We start from the raw sequence: 21769 nt of genomic DNA, 5'->3' as shown, positions 1-21769 counted from the left end.
TAGTTTGGGTTGGGGATGAATTTTTCTTTGGAATTGTTTTTAACATTGTAAGCAAATCTTTTTTGGTAGGACAGATGGTTATTGAATTGTGCCATAATTTTGCATAAAATCCCATCCACTAAAATGTGCAGTGTCATTTTGGTTTAAGAATGTTTTGATATTTGACTTGTTCATATCATAAACTTCAAAGTGATACATAGAATTTTACTAAACCTACCAGATTGACATTAGGAGTCAGGATACCCTTTGGGCAGTGATATTTGTACATGGCTAAAATTCACAGACTGTTGACTAACCATCCTTTGTTAACTAGGGCTATACGATGTCATAATTGTTTTGAAGAAAATAGCCATTTTGATATTTAAGAAAATCCATAGTATATAGCATCACATTATGGAGGTGGAATTAACCTTCACGTTTCAAAATACTGTTAATCTGAAAGTGTACATATTACCTCAAGTTTACGTGATCTTTGGTTGCAATTTAAACATCCTATTTGAAATAAAAATAATCAATGTGTCTCTATATCTGATGCTGTTACATTTCTAAGAAGTAGCGAGATGACATTAATCTCTCTTTTTTTTCATTAATCTCTTTATAGACAGTATCTTTGGATGAATATTTCCACTTTCAGAACTATCATAGGCCAAGGATAGCATATATTTAGCAAAACCTTGGAATGGTCAGGGAAGGGAACAGTGTTTTTGTTGTTGTTGTAAATTAGGTTTTTCATGTATTAAATATCAACTTGAACCTACTTTCTATTCTCATTTTTCACTGTTGAAATGATGTTGCTTACACTACACTACACTAAGCAGAATAACATCCACGTCTCTGAAAACTGATCACGAGGGCCAAGACCTGCATTCTCGGGGGAAAATATTCTACACCATAGAAACTGTAGAAGATTTCACATTTTTCAGAATTCCAAAACATTCTCTGGCAATATTTTATAAATTTAATTCCTGACAGTTAACTTATTTTCTTATGTTTTTTTCCATCTCTCTGAAAGATGGAGAATAGAAAACGTCTGTATTTAAGGATTCCGGGTAAAGTTTTGCTAGATAATTAATTCAAGATTTTAAAGGTAATTTTGAAATTTGAGCTTCAGAAAGGAATTGAAAAATGCCACAGACGGGCCACTTCTAAAATATATTTCTTATTGTCCAACTACCATGAAGTAGTAATCCTCCATTATCCCATATCTGGCCTGGGAGAAGGTGCAGAAGCATGGAGACTTAGGAAAAGGCCTATTTTTAACCCCAAAGGGACAGCTGTCCTGAAGGATGGGTGGTTTTGAACCTCTTATGATGCAGGCCATGGGATCTGGTCCTTCATCAGGTTTGGGACATCAGGATTCAGTTCTGCATGACTCAATGGGTAAAAGCTTAGTCTATCTTCATAGGAACAGAGCTGGAGAGTGGATAATGTGTCTAAGAAGTTCTGAAAGTCATAGAACTAGGCCAAATCAAAAAATTATGAGATCTCTAGTCTTTCTCCTGAGCTTCAGGACAAGGAATGGAATGACTGAGTGTTGCTTTGGATTCTGCCTTTTTTAGTCAATTACCTTGAAGTATTTTTATGAAATAATTCACAAAGAACCTCACACTCCTCATCTGTAAATAGGTATGTTAATAGCAACCCCCTAGAAGAGCTGTGTTGGGAATTAAGAGCTATTTTGTATGCAAAACACAGAAGTGCCTAGCCCATAGGAAGTGCTCAATGGATTTCTTGCTGTATTGTTATTATTTCCATTATTATTATTACTGTTGTAATTATTTCATCATGGAGCAGCATTTTGGTCCTTGTGTTTCTAAGACTCTTCTGACAGCATGGGGGGGGCACATTTAGGAGAGTTTATGGATTTATTATTTTTTTAAAGATTTATTTATTTATTTGAGAGAGAGAAAGAGCCAGAGAGCACATGAGCATGAGTGGAAGAGGGGCTGGGGTTGGGGGAGAGAGAGAGAATCCCAAGCAGACTCCCCACTAAGCACAGAGCCCCACACGGGACTCTATCCCAGGACCTGGAGATCATGACCTGAGCCAAAATCAAGAGTCAGATGGTCAACTGACTGAGCCATCCAAGCGCCATGATTCATTATTTTAATACTTTTATGGAGTGCCTAGTACCATCTAGGCCTTTTTTTTTGAGTACTAGGGCTACAATGGTGGACCAACATGGACCCTGACTTCATGGAGCCTACAGTGTAGCTGGAATAACCAATGAAATCTAATAATCACACACATACATGCAACTGGGATGAAGAGCAGAAAGATGAGAACCAACCATGGGGCGTGAGTTGATGGAGGAAGAGAATCTTGAGTGACACAGGCTGGTTGAGAGCTGAAGGGAGGCCATCCTAGGCAGAGAATGCTTGTGAGGATCTGGAATAGAGGCCGAAGGTGGCAGAAGCATAGAGGGAGAGGCTGTGAGGGGTGTGCAGTGAGCCCAGCCTAGGAAGAGCAGACCTAGAAGGGTCTCCAGATCCTGCTACTGAAAAGCAGCATCAGCATCACCTGGGAGCCAGTAAGGAATGCGGAGTTTCAGGCTCTACCCAAAACCTACTGGCTCAGCTTCTCCCACATGTTTCACATGTACATTGATGTCTAAGAAACATTGTCTTCTATGTCATATTAAGGAAGGTTCTGGAGGGTTTTAAGCAGGACCACAATGTGGAGATTGGAAGGGGACAAGTGAGGATGTGGGGAAATCAGGCAGGAGATTTCTGAAGTCAGTAGAGAACTCGGGGTTTCTGGTGGGATTGCAAGATGACCTCATTCAATGATTGCCTGCATTTTAACTAACCTTAATTTTTACTGCTTGGTCCCTATGAACTCCTGATGAAGACCTTTTGGCTACTACCCTGTATTTAGAAATTTTTAATTGAAAATTGAAAAGATATAATTTACTAAGTTGTACATTTTTTCCTTGGGAGTTTATCCTTGTTGAAGACCTATAAAAGTCACCAAGCATCTGAATAACAGGAGATAATCCACTGTGGTCACACTGAGTTGCTGTTTTCCTGGCCAAAGGCAAGCAAACTTGACAGTTATAATATTTATCATAAAAATACTTTTAATGATTTCTATCTCCCTCCCATCAAAAGTAAGTATATTAAAAATCCCAAACATTTCTTGGGAAATTATTTTTTTTAGTATCTTCACATAATATCCAGACTGGTGTTTGTTTTTTGGTTTTAAGATTTTATTTATTTATTCATGAGAGACACACAGAGAGAGGCAGAAACATATGCAGAGGGAGAAGCAGGTTCCCCATGGGGAACCCAATGTGGGACATGATCCCAGAACCCCAGGACCATGCCCTGAGCCGAAGGCAGATGCTCAACTACTGAGCCACCCAGGTGTCCCTCTTCGGAAATTTTTTTGAGCATTGTGAGTCATTTATTCAATTGAGAAAGCATATATTTATTGTGATCCTATTATGTCCTAGGCACTGGTTAGTTGCCTGGGGTACAAAATAATATTCTGGGCACATGATGTAGCAATTTGTTGAATGAATTGAACATAGAGCTTTACCTCCTGAAATTGTAGTTCAGTAATTTTAGTACATACGTACATGATCATGATACAAAGTAAAAAGTGATAAATATATAGGTCAGTTGAAATTGTTTCAATTGCAAGTGATAGAATATTTAGATTAACAGTGATTTATCAAGAACTTATTCCTTTCTCATGTGAATATAGTCTGGAAAACAAGCAGTTCAGGGCTGATAGATTCACAAATCCATCAGGGATGTAAGTCCCTTCTTTCTTGCTATTTAAACACCTTTGGAATATAATTTTTAGCTCAGAGTCTTAAATAGTCGGTTAAGGGGCACCTAGGTGGCTCAGTCAGTTGAGTGTCTGTCTCTTGACTTTGGCCCAGGTCATGATTTCAGGGTTGTGAGATCAAGTCCCTCCTGGAGCCCTCTGCTCAGTGGAAGGTCTACTGGAAGATTCTCTCTCCACTGCCCTTCCCCTGCTTGGGCACACTCTCTTTCTCTCTCTCAAATAAATAAACCTTTAAAAAAATAAAAGGAAGATTTTAAAAAATGGTTGCTTGAGCTCCAGCCATTACACTCATATTCCTGCCGGCAGGAAAGAGGAAGGACACTATCCCCCTCTTTGAAGACACTTCCTGGAAGTCACATTTACCACTTCTAGATTCATCTCACGAACAAGAACTCAGCCATGTGGCCTCGTATAGATGCAAGAGAGGCTGGGAGATGTTTTTATTTGAAGTTGCCATGAAATATTGGCCCAACCAAATTTTAGGATTCTTTTTCTAACATCAAAGGAAAAGAATGGATGCTAGCAGCCAATTGGTCTCTGCCACTGACCAGAAATTCAGGTGAGGCAGAGGGAGATTACTTGTATCTAGAAGACCAAGGGAGGCTTTCTGAATGGGGTTAAAAATGAATGACTTCCCTAAGGATTCAGGCTTAGACAGGTAGACATTGGAAAATAGTCTAGAGCCCGATTTCCAAACTGTGAACTGAGGCCCTCAAAACACTGCAGTGACACACTGAGGCTCTGCTAGTTATTTTCCATTTTTGAGGGGAATCCAGTGATACTCAACATTTGTTGGTTACCAAATGAAATAATAGCTTGAGGTAGTTTACAATGTCAGCATTAGATAGTACTGTGCTGTATTCCTTTTGATGTTGTCCTATCTTCATAAAACCGGGTTCTTGGTGGTTCTGTGTAAAAAGTTGTACCATGGAAAAATCCATGTGGAACAGGTAATGAATGGTGGCGATTTCTAATCGGATTCCAAGATTTGAGGTATTGTGCACTGCCCAACAGATACACACATTACATTAGTAGGTGTCATTACTTAAGAAAGGAGTGAAAATTGTATTTATTTCAAGTTATGTGTTGTATTTTTTAAAATGTCTACTAAATTTTTAGGATACAAACACTGATAAAGTAGTTAGACTTACTAGGTGGAATTGTTAAGCATTTCTTTTGGTTTAGGCCACCAGAAAAAATTACCTGGACACATAGTGTCCTGAACCAAGAATGTCTTGGAATCTATGATTTAGGTGGCTAATAAAATTACTAAGCCACTTTGTTTCCTGTTCTTAAAGGTTGTATTTTTAAAAAATTTATCTGTAATAAAATTCACTAAAATTTACTTCTTAAACTACAAAATTTTCTAGCTGACTTCAAAGCTCAAAATAGGAATTGTGAGTGGAATTGCACTAATAGTCCTTGTAAAGGCTGATTTTATTCATTTTAGTACATTTTTCCTGAAAGGGAAATATTTTCACTTTTTTACCAAATACATTTTCAATTTCATGATTTAGGAATAGACTTTGTAAGATACATATAATTTACAAAGAAGTAGTAATTTTCATAATGATGCACTGAGCAATTTTTGTTTAGGCAATTTAATTCATTTATTTATTCCACAGGTATTAATCTACTTCTGATTGTATTCAGATGCTACGCTAGATGCTGGGTGTACACTGATGAGAAAAGGGAAGTATTTTCATTTAAAGAGAGAGTCACAACTGAGTTAATATTATTTATGCCATGATGACAAAAGCAGGTCTCTCTCTGTTCTAAAGCAGTTTTTGCCATTCGCAGCTGTGGAAGTCTTCCCAAGACTGGACTATGTGTTAATAAACTCAAATGCTGGAGGAAAGTTAAACAGGATAAAGGCTAATATACCTGAGATCTCAGGTCTGGTCTCTTTGACCTTTGAAATCATAATAAAATGAACTTGAAATTCCATACACTCCTGTGCAAGTCCAAAGCCCTCCCCAGATCTCTACCAGGTCACTGGGTACATGCTTCTCATGATCATCTCTAGTTCCAGACTCAGAACCTCTTGAATTAGTTCACTTTGGGGATCATTTTTCATGTTTCCTTTTCTCATTATCCAGTGACATACAGCCTCTTTATCATTGGGGCTAGAATGTGGAGAACAAATTAAGGAGTACAAGACTGGATAGAGGTAAGCCGTTCCACGTGAGACATGATGGTAGTTTTTACTAGAATGTAGGATCTATGAGGCTAGAGATTTTTACTCTACATAATGATATATCCCAAGTGTCCAAACAATACCTGACACACAATAAGTGCTCAATTACCTTTCCCTGAGATAGGGAACTCTGGAAAAATACCAGATAGGAGGACGAAGATTATTTTTCTGATTGCAGACTTGTTAGGTTTGAGGTGTTTTAATAACATCCACTGAGGAGATGTCAAATGGCCAATTGGATACAAGACTTTGGAGCTCAGGGGAAAGATCTACTCTTGCTGTTTTAAAGTTGTAAGTCATGTGTGTGGGGCTGGCAATTGATACTATTTTTGTGGGTGACATGGCCTGGAGAGTGTGAATGTGAGAGAAGACCTTACAGAAAGAGAAAGAATGACCAGATAGGGAGGAGAAAGACAAGCCAAAGGAAGAAACTGCTTGAAGCAGATGGAAGTGGCTGACTGAGAACTTGATTTCTCAGATGATACTGGGATGTCATTACAATGATGGTTGAAAAAGGTCTTTTGGATATGGCAACATGGAGGTCATTGGCGACCACATCAAAAACTTTTTTGGTGCAGTGACAAAAGAGGGTACCAAATTATACAAGAGTAAACAGCAGGTGAGGAAATTTGGATATTAAATATTAGCAACTCCTAGGGCATGTTGGATTAGAAAGAAGGAAAGAGAGCTACAACAGTGGCTGAAGTGTGATATAGGCTTGAGGATAGCCAAAAAAATAAAAATAAATAACTGAAGAGACCTAAACATGGTTAAAAGTTGATGGCAGTGGGGGAGAGAGAGAAAGAGAGAGATTGGATATATGCTTTAATGGAGAACTAAGATGTAAAATTCCTGAAAAGGGAGAAGGAGATGGAGTCTGTCACAAAAGTGGGAGGAGTAGTCTTAAATATGAGGAGCTTTAAATAGCTTCTGTTTTTGAACAGTAAAGAAAGGTTTTATAAATGATCACGTGTGTGGATTTAGATTCAGGTAGATGGGGCAATTCTCATTTGATAGTTGTTATTCTGTAAAATGGGAATTGGGGCAGGTCCTCTTCTGAGAGTGACGGCATAGTGGGAGAAGATAGCTTGAGGAGAATGGAGAAGGCTTTACGTCAGCAACCCAATAGTCCTGTTGGGTGACTTTCTGCAGCCACACCCAACTGTCCAGGTGTAGACACAGAGAGAGAAGATTGTTGGCTTCATCTGCTGTTGGCTTTTACATCAGAGGGGAAGAAAATCCAGAGGGGTAAGCAGGTTCAGAGTATTAACGAGAGAATTGTTTCATTTATGGTCCAAATATTCTAAGGAAGGTATGTAAGGAAATGAAAAAGGGAGAGAGCTGATAGGTTGGGAGATGGTGGAGGCACCCATGAACCACAGATCCCCAAAGAGTCAGGGAGGGCTGTGGTGAAAATGGTTGAAACGACAAGCTGGGAGGGGATCATGATGGAGGTAAAAATGTGGAAGGCGAGGGATGAGAAGGTGTCCCAAATGGAACGAAATTGACTCAAGAAAATATCCTAGATAGATTGTATCCGTACAGGTGATATAAACCAACATGCCCCTGTTTTTAAAATAAATGTAGTTCTCAAGATATAAGAAGTGAGGTTTTACCAACAGGATTAGTAAAACACAAGAAGTACATATCAGAAGCATGGCAGGTCAATCAATCAGAGGCCTTCTTCCCTGCCTGCACCATGGAATGCTGTGCCTGGGCTTGGCTTACAGTTTCGAGCCTGTGGAGGGTAGATTCTGGAAGAGGGTGGCATCTGGAGAGAGGGCTGTGGCGTCCACTGAAACGAAGCTTAGGAATTTCCCCAGCAGTTTACCTCACCGGGCATTATTCACTCTTCAGTAGAGTCTAAGAGTTCCATTATAACCAGAGGAAAGCCAAGGGCCTCTGAATAATGCACCACGAACAGCTATAGTCCTAAGTGGCCATGAACGCAAGAGGAAAGTTAGGGAATTGACCAAAGTGCTGACTTTCTTCAAAGTATTTCTTTCTCCTCACCCCTGGATAAGAGCAAACTATTTCCTGGACACTAGAGAACATATTTGCACCAATCATGAATAATAGGGTTCTGAAAATTGAGTACTTGTTGATATATACTGACAGGAGATTTCAGAATGAGCCTCTAGAACTTCCTCCGCTGACTCCTCACTGCTACATCCTAAGTGGGATGTGTTTGGCTACAGGATTCCAGGCAGCGCTGAAGCCATCGTGAATTTGCCACCTAAGAAGATGATCTTTTTTTTTTTAATTTTTTTATTTTTTATTTATGATAGTCACACAGAGAGAGAGAGGCAGAGACATAGGCAGAGGGAGAAGCAGGCTCCATGCACTGGGAGCCCGATGTGGGATTCAATCTCGGGTCCCCAGGATCGCACCCTGGGCCAAAGGCAGGCGCCAAACCACTGCGCCACCCAGGAAGATGATCTTTAAAATCTCCTGTGACCATCTTAACAAAGAAACCCTTTCCACTGTTGTGGAAGCCAAAGAAAGTTCACACCTCGTTAGCTCTCTGGTTGTATTTTACCACTCTTTTAAGCTATAACATGGCTTTTGGAGGATACTTTTCTCAGAATTATGTCTCTTCAAGTGCTGGTTTCTCTACAATTTTTACCTGATTCTCCAGTAAGAAATTGTATGCTTATCCTTTGAATTCCTACAGCATGAGGTGTAAGTCTTATGGTGCTTATCGTTTGCTGCCTTGACATATAATTATACTATTTATGGACATATCTCTCCTACAAGACTGTGAATTTGAGAGGGACAGTTGGGCTGAAATTATTGTTACATCCCTCACTAGGCATATTATAATAGTAGGTGTTCAATAACTAAGTGTTGAGTAAATGAAGTAAGTACGTGGGTTCTACTACTGTCTCTGTTGGGCTAGCGCCCCACACTTGTCTATCTCCAAGCCTGAAAGGGCACCCCCCACCAACTCTAGTGTTGACATCAATGCACTATTGCAGATCTCATGTTAAGTTGTGTCAGTGTGTTGGTTTGCAAACTTGGGAGCTTCTTTGGGTCAAATCTGAAACTAGCCTCCATGTACAGAGGGCAAGGAGATACTGAAGAAAGAGTCAGACCCCTTCAGACTGGTAGATGGCAGGTTTACTAAGTAAACCAGTGCCATGGTTACTAGGAGGCTTGTCTTGGGCAGACAAGATGAGTGGTTTTTCCAGACCTGCCTGCCAGGATCATGGAAGTTTATATAGAATCCTTATCTGGGTTTAGTCATGTGTAACGTCCAGATGGTCGCCACAGCACGTTGCTCTCTCAAGGCTGCATTCTCGAAGATGGCTCTGGCTGTGGAGACAGAGGTGCATTTCAAGGACGGGGCAGGGGGAGGGGGTGAGGAGCCTCTGATTGTCTGGTTCCAGCTCACGGGTCAACGGGTGGCCACATCGTTTTCATGTCCCCCTGTAACACAGTGCCGAGTCTTCTTGCAGGTCAAACTGAGCGATCTCACTTTGGTGGGTGGATTAAACCAGGTGCGGAGGGAATGGGTCAGTAAAGACATTCATCTGGGCCATCAAGCCATTTTCAAGCTGTCATCATACGTTCTTTCAAATAATCTGTCTCAGTGGGTATTCTTAAAATTACCGAAGGTATTATACATCATGGTATATGTAGTGGACACTGCTTGCAACATGTGTAAGTGGACGAGAATTGATTCTGATGTGGGAGGAATAAGGCAGAAATGGAGTATCCCATATGCCTTGCGATTCAGAAGAACCTATCAAAGTTGCCTTTTTATCTGTGGGAAACTATTAAGCACTTGTTATAAATGCTGTAAATGATCAAGTACAGGACCGTTCTGTTAGAACAACTGCTTGGTTCTGATGAGGCTCTGACTCAAAGACCATTCCTTTCTCAAGAGTAGATATCCATTTAGGGGAAACACCAACAAAACCTGATAATGCATGGCATGGGGGGATGATGGAGACGTGGAGAGTCTTGGGGTTATTGGAGTAGTAGAGTGTTCGCCAGCACAAATGTGGACATTAGGAGAAGAACTAGTTTGAAGGCAGGGATGGGGAGAGAGACTAGTTTGGTTTTGGTTATGTTGAGAAGAGATGCTGCTAAGTGCTAGGCGTTGGAAATGTATGATCTGACTTGAAAGGAAGTTCGGGACTCAAGAGAAATTTGGGAACTATGATGCAGAGGTCACAGTTCAAGCTCTGAAACAGTCGCAGGAGAAAATGCAAGGAGAGTCAGAAGTCTAAGAAAAAACCATGAGAAATACCTTCATGTGCGACTGGAAGAGCTGCTCATAGTGTGGGACTCAAATCTCTTAATTTCATCTCAGACCCTGTCGAAAAAGTCACTGCCCTGAGCTAGCCATTCATAATACAGACATCCTTTCTGGCAAGAGGCTGACCAGAAATTAAAGTATTTAATTTAATTTAAATTAGCAAAATTTGAAGTATCGGAAAATAAGAACTTTATTTGAACCCTCACAATTGCATCTCGTCATCCTCTCACAGATGTATTGGCTCCGTTGACAGCATGGACGGTGGAAGGTGTCCTGAGGCTGTCAGTGTTTAACTGGTCAACAAGACAGGCTCTTTTTCAGTGTTCAACTTGCCACTAAATACATGGTCAATGATAGTCAACCTGGCTGAATTAAAAATGGCTGAAAATTAGTTTTATCCAGATTCATGCAGATTTGGGTTAAGACTGATGAAATCTGGGTAATGTCCTGTCTACAGCTCTCATCAATTTGTTATCACTGTACGAGGCAGTCTTGGCTTATAGCTCTGGGCCAAGGTGAGACCTTGCCATGGTAATTTGTAGCCCTTTGGAATAATATTAAATTGGCAAATACATTTTTAAAAAATCAAGGTGGAAAGGCCGCTGGATGATTCAGCGGGTTAAGCCTGTCTGTCTTCCGCTCAGGTCATGATCCCAGGGTCCAGGGATTTAGCCCCACTCCCTGGTTGACGGGGTGTCTCTCCCTCTGCCCCACTTCCCCACTTGTGTCCTCTTTCACTCGTTCTACTCTCTTTCTCTCTGTGTTAAATACATTTAAAAACTGTATTTTTTAAATACATTTAAAAAGTCAAGATAAAATAAAAAGTTTTTATTTTAATTTATTTAATAAATAAATTTATTTAATAAATAAATAAAATAAAAAGTTCACGTACTCCCGAAAAAACGTTTCAGTAATAGATGATTTTTCTCTGCCTTGAGTGTGGTTGTACAGTTATTTGTTCATTTAGTAGCATGATTTAGTGACTAAGTTCGTTTTCATGCCCTAGAGTACACGCACTAGGATCTCTTGGGAATGCTGCTGCTCCGAATGGACAGCTGTACTCGAAAATTTCGTACTGTGTACCGAGTTGCTTAAAAACCATGCTTAAAACCGTGTTTCATATTCCTCTTTTACTGTAGGTCTTGGTTGCTGTCGACAATAACATGGGTGATGGTTGCTCTCAGAAGCTGGCAACTGCTAATATTCTCCGCTTCCTATTGCTGGTCTTGATTCCATGTATCTGTGCGCTCATTGTCCTGCTGGTGATCCTGCTTTCCTTTGTTGGTGAGTGAAAGAAAAATGAAGTCAAAATTCAAATGAGAAAAACAGTGATTTCTGTGTGGTCCTTATTTAGCCTAAGGTGTCAACTTGATGAGAGAGTTCTCTGTTGACTACCTTATGCAAATCTGAAGTTTCAGCCACCATAATCACTCTGCTAGTTATTCTTATTAATATAAACTAATGAAGTAGTTAATTCAACGCATTTAAGGTGTGATTACCAGGTACCAGGCACTTTGAAAGTCCCTGAGAACGTAGGGATGGCTAAATTAGCCTGTCTTAGGAACTCATGGTTGAGAGGAAACAATGATTATTACACAAGGCAACACATGGTGATGGTGGAGGCAGCTGCAAGGTACTTTGGGGAAGTCACAGAAGGCTTCACAAGGCTATTAGCATTTTAACCTTTGGAATAATTCATTGAAATTCAGAAGGAAGTGCAGTGGTGCGTGAACTTGCAGAGAAAACAGCAAGTGCCAAAGTATAACCCCGTGATAGATGGAGATGGACTCAGGATTTGGGGTGGAATTTTGGCAGTGGGAGGAAATGCAGCCGGACTGATGGGTAAAATCCAAATGACACAGGATCTTCCATGTTGTCCTAAGGAGATTGGGCTTCAGCATCTCCGTTATTGGCTTTCAAACTCTATTGCATGGAACCTCCTCCAAGGAGGAGGTTCAAGGTTTTCCTTAAATGTTTGTTTTGAGTTTCAATTTTAAAAAATAAATCTTAAACACATACTCAAACTAAATATTACATACCAAGTTTTAACCAAGTGGAGACCAGCAACCAAATAATTTGTGCTGATAGATTAAATCATTTGTATTTGGATCTTGCTATCTTTTTAAATAAACAATATGTTAAATTTAAAAGATGAGCTATTTTGGAGGGGAAATCCAAAATATTATCTTTGGTAGCTACCTATTGCTATGAATTAGGGTTTCTTTTTTGATCACATGCAGTCAAATGAAATGGAGAAATAATAAGCAAGATGTTTCTGATCAAATTGCTTACCAACAATTTTGAATTTTTGTACTTCGCCAAAACTACCTACTATTTTCTCAATGTTTGGCTTTTAATAAGTCACACATTCATGACTTACAGAGTAAATTAATCCTAATGAAATGCAGCTTGTTTCTATTTGTAGATATTAGGACCTTATATGATATTAATTTGAAAATCGTATTTATCTGCTACAAAAATGCTTGAAAACCACTGCTTTGGGTGGTAGTTCATCACTGGAGGATCTTTCCAACCAGGGAGAAACCTGATCATATTTGCATTTGCGAATGACAGTAGACCTAGACACATGGCAGAGGATTGGAGGCAGAAAGGGAGGAAGCTTTTTGAGGCTCTGGCTGTGGCCTAAATAAGATGATAAGGGCTTGAATTCAGGCATTAAATCAACAGAAATCAAGACTGATTGGATTTGGGGGAGAAGGAGAATAAGGGTCAATGCTGAGTGCTGGATTTTTGGCTTAGGAAGTCAGGGTGATTTTGGTGCCATCAGTTAATGTAGGAAGTAAAGGTGGAGGAGCATGATGCAGGTAGATGGAGGCAGGATAGAAGTGTAGTGTGGACATGTCACTTTGTGAGATTCTTGTGAGACTAACGAAATACAGTGGCATCATAGTTCAAGTCCATTTATCTTGAGCAAATTCAACAGCACGGGCAGGACCAAGAAATGAATGTAGGAATATATGAACATGTTGCTTTTCTAAGGGAATTTCAAGGGAAATTGTGACTTCATATGATTTTTGGCTTATTTGCTTGCTTTAGAACCTAACCCCTACCCCACTGTTACTGATCTGAAGCTAGAAGTGTCCAGAAGGGAAGCTGAGAAGGGAGTCCTGGCTACAGTTAGGAAGGTGGGAGTCTCACTGGCAGTTGAAGCAGTAGAAGCAGATGAACTGTACTGATTAAAAGCCCAGGGGAGGAGTCCCGGGTACTTAAGGGGAAGATAGAGAAAGAGGAGGAAGCGAGAGATACAGGAAGAATGGTCAGACAAGAAGGAAAAAAACCCGAAAAGAGTCTGGGTTTCAAAGACACTAAGAGAGGAGAGACACTTCAGAGGCCAGAGGGTGATAAGTAAGTAGAAGATAGAGAGGGGAGCCTGGGGGGCTCAGTCGGGTAAGTGTCTACCTTTGTGATCCCAGGCTCCTGGGATGAGCCCAGAATGGGGTTCCCTGCTCAGCAGGGAGCCTGCCTCTCCCTCCCTCTCTGCCCCCACCCATGCTCTCTCTCTCTCAAATACATAATTAAAATCTTAAAAAAAGGGAGAGAGAAAAAGTGACTCAGTCCAGAGACTTCAGGTTTGTTTGTTTTAAATATTTTTTAAGATTTTATTTATTTATTCATGAGAGACACAGAGAGACACAAGCAGGCTCCATGCAGGGAGCCCGATGTGGGACTCAATCCTGGGCCTCCAGGATCATGCCCTGGGCTGAAGGGGGCACTAAACCACTGAGCCACACCAGCTGCCCTCCAATTTGAATTTTAAAGCCAAACAAGACTCCACACACCCCCAGAGCTGGCCTGCTTTTGTTTCCTTTCCAGGGCCTTCAAGTACTTCTTCTGTGTTTTGCCCAGATTTATAGTCGTTATCTCTGGGGGCTAGAGACAGAGGTGGAGGCTCAGTCCTACCACTGTAGCTTCGAAGTCTAATTCTGCTAATACGTATTCAGAGGCTCAAGCCCATTGAAGAATCTTTCCTTGCATTCTCGGGGTCGAATGCTCATACGGGTGTTAAACACATCTTTAAGTACCTCAGTGCTTAGAGGCCTCTGCACAGAGGAGAAATGCTATTAGGACAGTGCTTTATTTGGGTTAAATTTGTTTATTTTTTTTAGATTCTAATTTTTTATAGCTTTATTGAAATATAATTCACATACCTGCTTAAAGCGTATAATGGGATAATTTTTAGTATAGTCACAGGTAAGTGAAACCATCACTAAAATCAGTTTTGTCGCATTTGTATCACTTTAAGAAGAAACTGTATTTTTTACTGTCAGTCTTTTATCTCTCCATCCTCTAGCTGCCCCTGCCCTAAGCCACCACTGATCTATGTTCTGTCTCTATAGGTTTCCCAATACTGGATATTTCATATGACTGTATGTGTTTTCTGTAACTGGCTTTTTTTCACTTGGCATAATATTTTTAAGGTTCATCCATCTTGTATTATGTATGAACACTTCATTCCTCCTAATGGCCAAATAATATTCCATTGTATGGATTTACCATATTTGTCCATTTACCAATTTTAGTTGTTTCCATCTTTTAGCTACTATGAATAATGGTGTTGCTCTGAAAGTTCTCGTACAAGTATGTTTCCATTTCTCTTTGGTTAATTCCTAGGAGTAGATTTTTTTTTTTTTCGCTGTATATGGGATTAGGAAGTGTACCATTTATATCCACTTCTAAGTGCCACTTTGGCTTATATTTAGGTGACCTTTAGAAAGTGGGGGTTTCCTGGACATATTCTTCAAAAGCATTCTTTTCATAGATTCTGCACCAGATGATGTATGGATATATTAAGTAATATCTGTTCAAGTAGACATTTGCTATTTTATAACTCAGATGTTTGTTGCTATAATGAGCAATAAAACCGTTTTATATTTGTGTTTTAAAAAAAAACCTCATTAAATTCTGCTTACTTTTTAAAATGTTCTGGTTGGTTTGAGTGTATAACTCCATGCTCTTTCAAAGTTTTATAGTTATTTATGGGCCCATTAGATTGCTAGTGGAATGCTGGGATGACAATTTTGCATAAATAACAGGAGCTGTAGTTTCAAAAGACAAAGATAATAGTGAGAGGGTGATTGTTTAGGAAAAGATAATAAAAGCTTTCCGCTAACACAGATGCACTATGTGTCTCTGATTTTGTCTCTTTGGGCTTCTCTCATGCATGTAGTCAGGTGGCAAAGAGATTCCTGAAGATAAGAGAGTTGGGCTTTCCCGAATAATTATTACAGCAGCGGGATATAGAAGAGAACAGTAGCAAACTGTTTCTCTCCTCAACCCCCAAAATCAAAGTTGGAGCTACAAAGGTTTAGTTTAGTTCAGTGTTTCTAAAATCAGGAGATAGTCTGAACTGTCCATATGGTTCCAAAGATCTGAACTCTAAAATAGATTTCAGTCTTTAAAAAAATGAAAGTTCAGGATCAGATGGATTCCAAGGTGGATTTTGCCAAATATTTAAAGAGGAGTTAATACATATTTTCCTCAAAGTATTCCAAAAAAATACAAGAGGGGTGAGAGCTTACAAAGACATCCTATGTGGCCAGGATTACCCTGATACCGAAACCAGGCAAAGACAACACACATACACAAACTATAAGTCGATATCCCTGACAAACACAGTTGAAAAATCCTTAACAAAATAACAAACCATTCAACAATACATTAAAAGGATTATCAAGCAGGATTTATTCTGGGGATACAAGGAGGATTTAATATTTGTAAATCAATCAGCATAATTAACCACATCAACAAAATGAAGAATAAAAATCATGTGATCATCTTGGTAGATGCAGAAAAGCATTTAACAAAATTCAACACCCTGTTCATGATAAATACTCTCAACGAGTAGATACAGAGGGAGCACACCTCAGCATAATAAAGGCCATATATAGGAAACCCACAGCTAACATCATACTCAATAGTGAAAAAGTGAGAGCTTTTCCTGTAAGATTAGGAGCAAGACAAGAATGTCCCCTCTCACTACTTTTATTCGACATAGTATTGGAAGTCCTAGCCACAGCAATCAGAAAAGCTAAGGAAATAAGAGGCACCCATATTGGTAAAGAAGTTAAGCTGTCACTATTTGCAGATGACCTGATTACTATACATAGAAAATCCTAAAAACTCCACCAAAAAACTATTAGAAGTAGTGAATGAAGTCAGTAAATTTGCAGGATACAAAATTAACCCCCAGAAATCAATAGTATTTCTGTACACGAATAATGAAGAAGCACCACTAGGAGAAATTAAGAAAACAATTCCATTTAAAATTGCACCAAAAAGAATAAAATACCTAGGAATAAACTTAACCAAGGAAGAGAAAGACCTGTACTCTAAAAACCAGAAGACACTGATGAAAGAATTGCAGATGACACAAAAAAATGGAAAGGTATTTTATGCTTATGGAGTAAAAGAATTAGTATTGTCAGAATGTCCATTCTACCTGAACCAATCTATAGATTCAGTGCAATCACTATCAGAATACCAAAAGCATTTCTCACAGAACTAGGACAAATAATACTAAAATTTGTATGGAACCAGAAAGACCGTAAATAGCTAACACCATCTTGAAAAATAAGAACAAAGCTGAAGATATCATAATCTTATGATATATGATATATTTAAGATATACTCAAAAGCTTTAGTAATCAAAACAGTATAGTGCTAGCATAAAAATAGACACATAGACCAGAGAAACAGATTAGATAGTCTAGAAATAAACCCATATTTACACGGCCAATTAACCTACGACAGAGAAGGCAAGACTGTGCAATGGGAAAATGTCTCTTCAACAAATGGTGCTGGGAAAACTGGACAGCTGCATGCAAAAGAATGAAACTGGACCACTTTCTTATACTATTCACAAAAATAAACTCAAGAGGAATTAAAGACCTAACTGTGAGACCTAAAACCATAAAATTCCCAGAAGAAAACATTTCTTTGATAGTGGCCATAGAAACATTTTCCTTGATATGTCTCCTCTAGAAAGGGAAACAAAAGCAAAATTAAACTATTGGGACTACACCAAAATAAAAAGTTTCTGCACAGTGAAGGAAACCATTAACAAACCAAAAAGACAACGTACTGAATGGGGAAGATATATACAAATGGTATATCTGATAAGGGATTAGTGTCCAAAATACATAAAGAACTTATACAACTTTAACACCAGAAAGAAGAAAAAGAAAGAAAGAAAGAAAGAAGAAAGAAAGAAAGAAAGAAAGAAAGAAAGAAAGAAAGAAAGAAAGAAAGACCCCTCCCTCAAATAATCCAATTAAAAAAGGACAGAGGACCTGAGTAGATATTTTTCCAAAGAAAACTTGCAGACACATGAAAGATGCTCAACATCCCCAATCCTCAAGGAAATGCAAACTAAAACAAAATGAAAAAAGAAATGTCGCTTTATGGCCATCAGAATGGCTAAAATAAGAAACACAAGGAAAGGTAAGTGTTGGTGAGGATGTGAGGAATAAAAGAACACTTGTGCACTCTTGGTGAGCATTTTAAATAAAATCTTTTAAAAAATAAAAACACAAAACAAGTGAATAAACAAACAAAAAGCAGACTCAGACCATAAATACAGAGAACAGCCTGATGGCTGCCAGAGGGGAAGGGCTGGGAAGATGGGCAAAATGGGTGAAGAGAGGAGTGGGAGATATAGGCTCCCAGTCATGGAATGAAAAAGTCACAGGAACAAAAGGCACAGTAGAGGGAATATAGTCACTGATGTTGTCGTACGATGACAGATGGGAGTAACACCGAGTACAGCATAACGGAGAGACGTTGAATTGCTATGTTGCATTTGAAACTAATGTGACACTGGATGTCAATTATACTCAAAAAATTTTTTTTAAGATTTTATTTATTTATTCATAAGAGACACAGAGAGAGAGGCAGAGACACAGGCAGAGGGAGAAGCAGGTCCCTGTGAGGAGTCCAGTGTGGGACTCGATCCCAGGACCCAGGATCATGACCTGAGCCAAAGGCAGATGTTCAACCACTGAGCCACCCAGGTGTCCCTCAAAAATGTTTTTTTAAAAAAGATTTAGGTTTTTGGGATGCCTGGGTGGCTCAGCGGTTAAACATCTGCCTTCGGCCCAAAGCATGATCCTGGGGTCCTGGGATCGGATCCTACATCGGGCTCCCCGCATGGAGCCTGCCTCTCTCTCTGCCTCTCTCTGTCTCTCATGAATAAGTAAATAAAATCTTAAAAAAAAAAAAAAAGATTTAGGCTTTTGAAAGACATTGAAAGGAAAACTGAAGAGTGGGAAAGTACAATATTCACCCTAGGTTTTCATTTGATTATAGTCTAATAACGAAGGGCCATGTGACATAGAAAAATAACTTATAATAATTTATAAGGCTGAGGTCTAATGTCTCCCTTTTCCATTTACTAGATGTGTGAGTTTTGGTCGATGCTTTAACTTCTCTGTCAGAGGAGGAATATAATTCTTATTCATTTCACAGAACTGTTATGAAAGCCAAATGATATTAAATTTGTGAAAGTGTTCCTATAAATGACAAAATTCATTATGACAGTAAAGCATTAGGTTTTGTGATAGTCAAAAATTAACTTAAAAAATGTGTTTCTTTCTTTTTCATTCACTCTATCCCTAAGAACTAAAATCTTTGTGCTATGATCCATTGTCAGGGTAATCCCATAATCCATAACCCCACTGACCCTACGACCAAGCCATGGCCACAGTATATTTTAATTACCAGTGAAGTCACTAGGAAGGAATAAAATTGATTGTCAGACTTGCAATGTGATGGCAAGTTTCACATGGTTTTTATGCTTGGACCCGAGAATTAATGTCAGAGGCTAATCCATTTCTTTACTTTTTAAAAGATTTATTTATTTATTTATTTATTTATTTATTTATTTATTTAATTTGACAGAGACCAAGAGCACAAGCAGACGGAGAGGCAGGGAAAGGGAGAGGGGGATGCTGAGCAGGGCGCCCCATGCAGGGCTCGATCCCAGGCCCCAGGTACATGACCTGAGCCAAAGACAGACGCTTACCTGACTGAGCCACCTAGGCGCCCCTCTTTTTTTTTTTTTAATTTAAAGATATTATTGATTTATTAGAGGGAAAGCTCTAGAGGGGGAAGCAGACTCCCCACTGAGCAAGGAGCCCGACAAGCAAAGAGCCTCACACAGGACTGGATCCCAGGACCCCAGGATCATGACCCAAGGCAGACGCTTAACCAGCTGAGCCACTCACGTGCCCCGTGGCTGCTGCATTTCTTATGAGAACCAAACTGGCAGCAGGTCGTGCTGCCGTCACATCCCTAGGAGAGTCAGCGTATATCATAGGGGGATTTATTAGAGATCAAATTGATATCTGGTTCAGTTATAGGTAAACACATAAATAATACATAAACATATATCTGCAATATGTATATCCAATATTTAAAATAAAATTATTTGGGGAAGCACTTGACAGAAATAGAATTGCAGCTATAACTTGAGACGATTCAGCCTTTTAACGGGTGTTTCTGGAGAGCAAGGCAGCATGTCATTGGCGTCGAAGCAAGGGCCCTCACGGAGTCCCCTAGGTCCCCGAAGGAGGAGGGCATGCGAAATGGTCACACCATTACTAAGAGAGCCACGAGGTGACTCTGCTGTGAGAAGAGACAGTTGCCACGCCACCCTGATGACAGGGGCCCAGAGCTAGTCTGAGCTGAGGTCCCTGCTGACGAGGTGGGGCCTTAAACACAGACTCCACGGAGGGGGGATCGGACGAGGGCCTGGCAGGCCTGGCCTGGTAGAGGCTTTGAGAGGGGGCCTTTGGCAGGTATGGGGGCGAGCAGGTCCAAATGGGTAGAAGCCTTGGCAGGAAGGAAAAACTGGGGGGTACTGCAGCAGTCCTCCAAGGGCGGTGCTTTGGGTCTTTGTTTGGCCCTGAGTTTTGCACACTGTTGGGCATCCTGATTTCACCAAAGTTATGATCCAAAAAAATTTCATCAGAATGTTTCCTGTCTTCTTTTCCCAGGCTGCTGAAACCTTGGTTTCAAAGGCTCTTCTGTTCATCCACTCCTAAAATATATTTCGTTTGTTTTAGCCCTAAGGTTAGTAAGGGAGGTCTAGGGTAACTTTCCTAATTTCCTTAGAACCGTGAAAGGACTGTGTGTGGCCAGTTAACGTTTTGCTTTGCCATGCAGGGGAGAAGAAAGAAAATTAGAATGCGGAAGCTTAGGGGAGATGTTGCAAATAGTCCATTTTTCTTGAACTCGGGAGAAATTGTCCTCTACAAAAGTGACTTTCCTCTTCAAACATGTTAGCTGAGCTAAAGATCATTGAACTTAAATATAGTTTTTCTCTTAGCAAAGTCACAGCCTGCGGCTTTTACAAGAATTTGGAATTATAAGAGTTTCAACTTCCTAACTCATAAGGTTGTATTTTGATTATCACTTTCACATGGAAAGACCTCCCAGATCTTTTTTTTCCCCGACACCCCCAAATCTAAGATCCTCTCTGATCTTTTATGACCTGGCTCCATATTCCTTAGTTAAGCCCCCAAATTCCTTTAATAACCCTGACCTTTGGGGACAGATTTATGGACATGGAGTTCTCAGACCTGAGAATAGTTTTTCTGTGGCTGCTCAGGCCTGAGGTTACATGTCACGTGGAAAGCTTTCTGAAATGGAAGTCCAAAGCCTCGTCCCCCAAGTGTGGCCCATGGGCTGGCAACGTCAACCTCACTTGAGAGTTTGTGTGAAGTGCAGATCCCACCCTAGACCTGCTGGCTTTGCCTTCTAGCAAGATCACCAGGTGATTTCTGTGCTCGATCCAGTCCCCCATCCCCTTCAATCTGATCCTCCCCCTTTCTCTTCTTGTCATACCTCCTCAACATTAGTACGTGGGCACCAGTGACTTTTCACCCAACGCACAGCATCTGAAACCAGTGTGCATTTGAGCAAGACTTTGAAATGAAGAACCCATGCTTTCTCTCTGTGTTTGTTTACGCCAGTTCAGAAGGAGCAGGCTCATTGTTAGTTGGTGCCAGCAAGCCGGTCTTTTATTCGGGTGGGATCATGTGACCATATAGGGTCTTGCCCAGTCTCCACTACTCCTCTTTTCTTCTCAAAATGCCTGCATATTTTCACTTCTGATTTTTCCTCTGCTTCGGGCTGGTCTTTCTCTGTCTTCTTGAGCTCATCTTTCTTTACCCAGCTATTAAATGTTGGGGTTCCCTAAGCTCGCTCTCTTCTCACTTTACACTCAGACCTCTCTTGGCAGTGTCATCTACCCCCACGACTTCTTTCCTCATTCATACATTCAACAAATATTCTTTAAGGCCGACTTTGGTGCCGAGCATTCTGCTGGGCACTTGACATGCAGACATGAATAATCCACCTTCCTACCTTCTAGAAGGCAGGCAGGGAAACAGACAATCGCTCTTGAGTGTATGGGTGATAACAAAGAGCGTGTGCTCCGCGACCACAAAGAAGATAAAAATTTGTGGGCATCTGGCAAGGCATTCTGGAGGAAA

General features: G+C 40.1%; 1 protein-coding gene across 1 annotated transcript in view; it reads left to right on the top strand.

Annotated features, from left to right (window-relative positions):
• Positions 1 to 21769, top strand: part of CORIN (corin, serine peptidase) — a 235033-nt gene that overhangs the window by 26663 nt on the left and 186601 nt on the right. The window contains 1 exon segment of the mRNA XM_035714411.2: positions 11396 to 11540. Within this exon segment, the coding sequence (XP_035570304.2) occupies positions 11396 to 11540 (145 nt within the window).

Source organism: Canis lupus, chromosome 13, assembly GCF_003254725.2.
Source record: "Canis lupus dingo isolate Sandy chromosome 13, ASM325472v2, whole genome shotgun sequence".
NCBI classification, from domain to species: Eukaryota; Metazoa; Chordata; class Mammalia; order Carnivora; family Canidae; genus Canis; species Canis lupus.
This window is presented reverse-complemented; position numbering and strand designations above follow the sequence as displayed.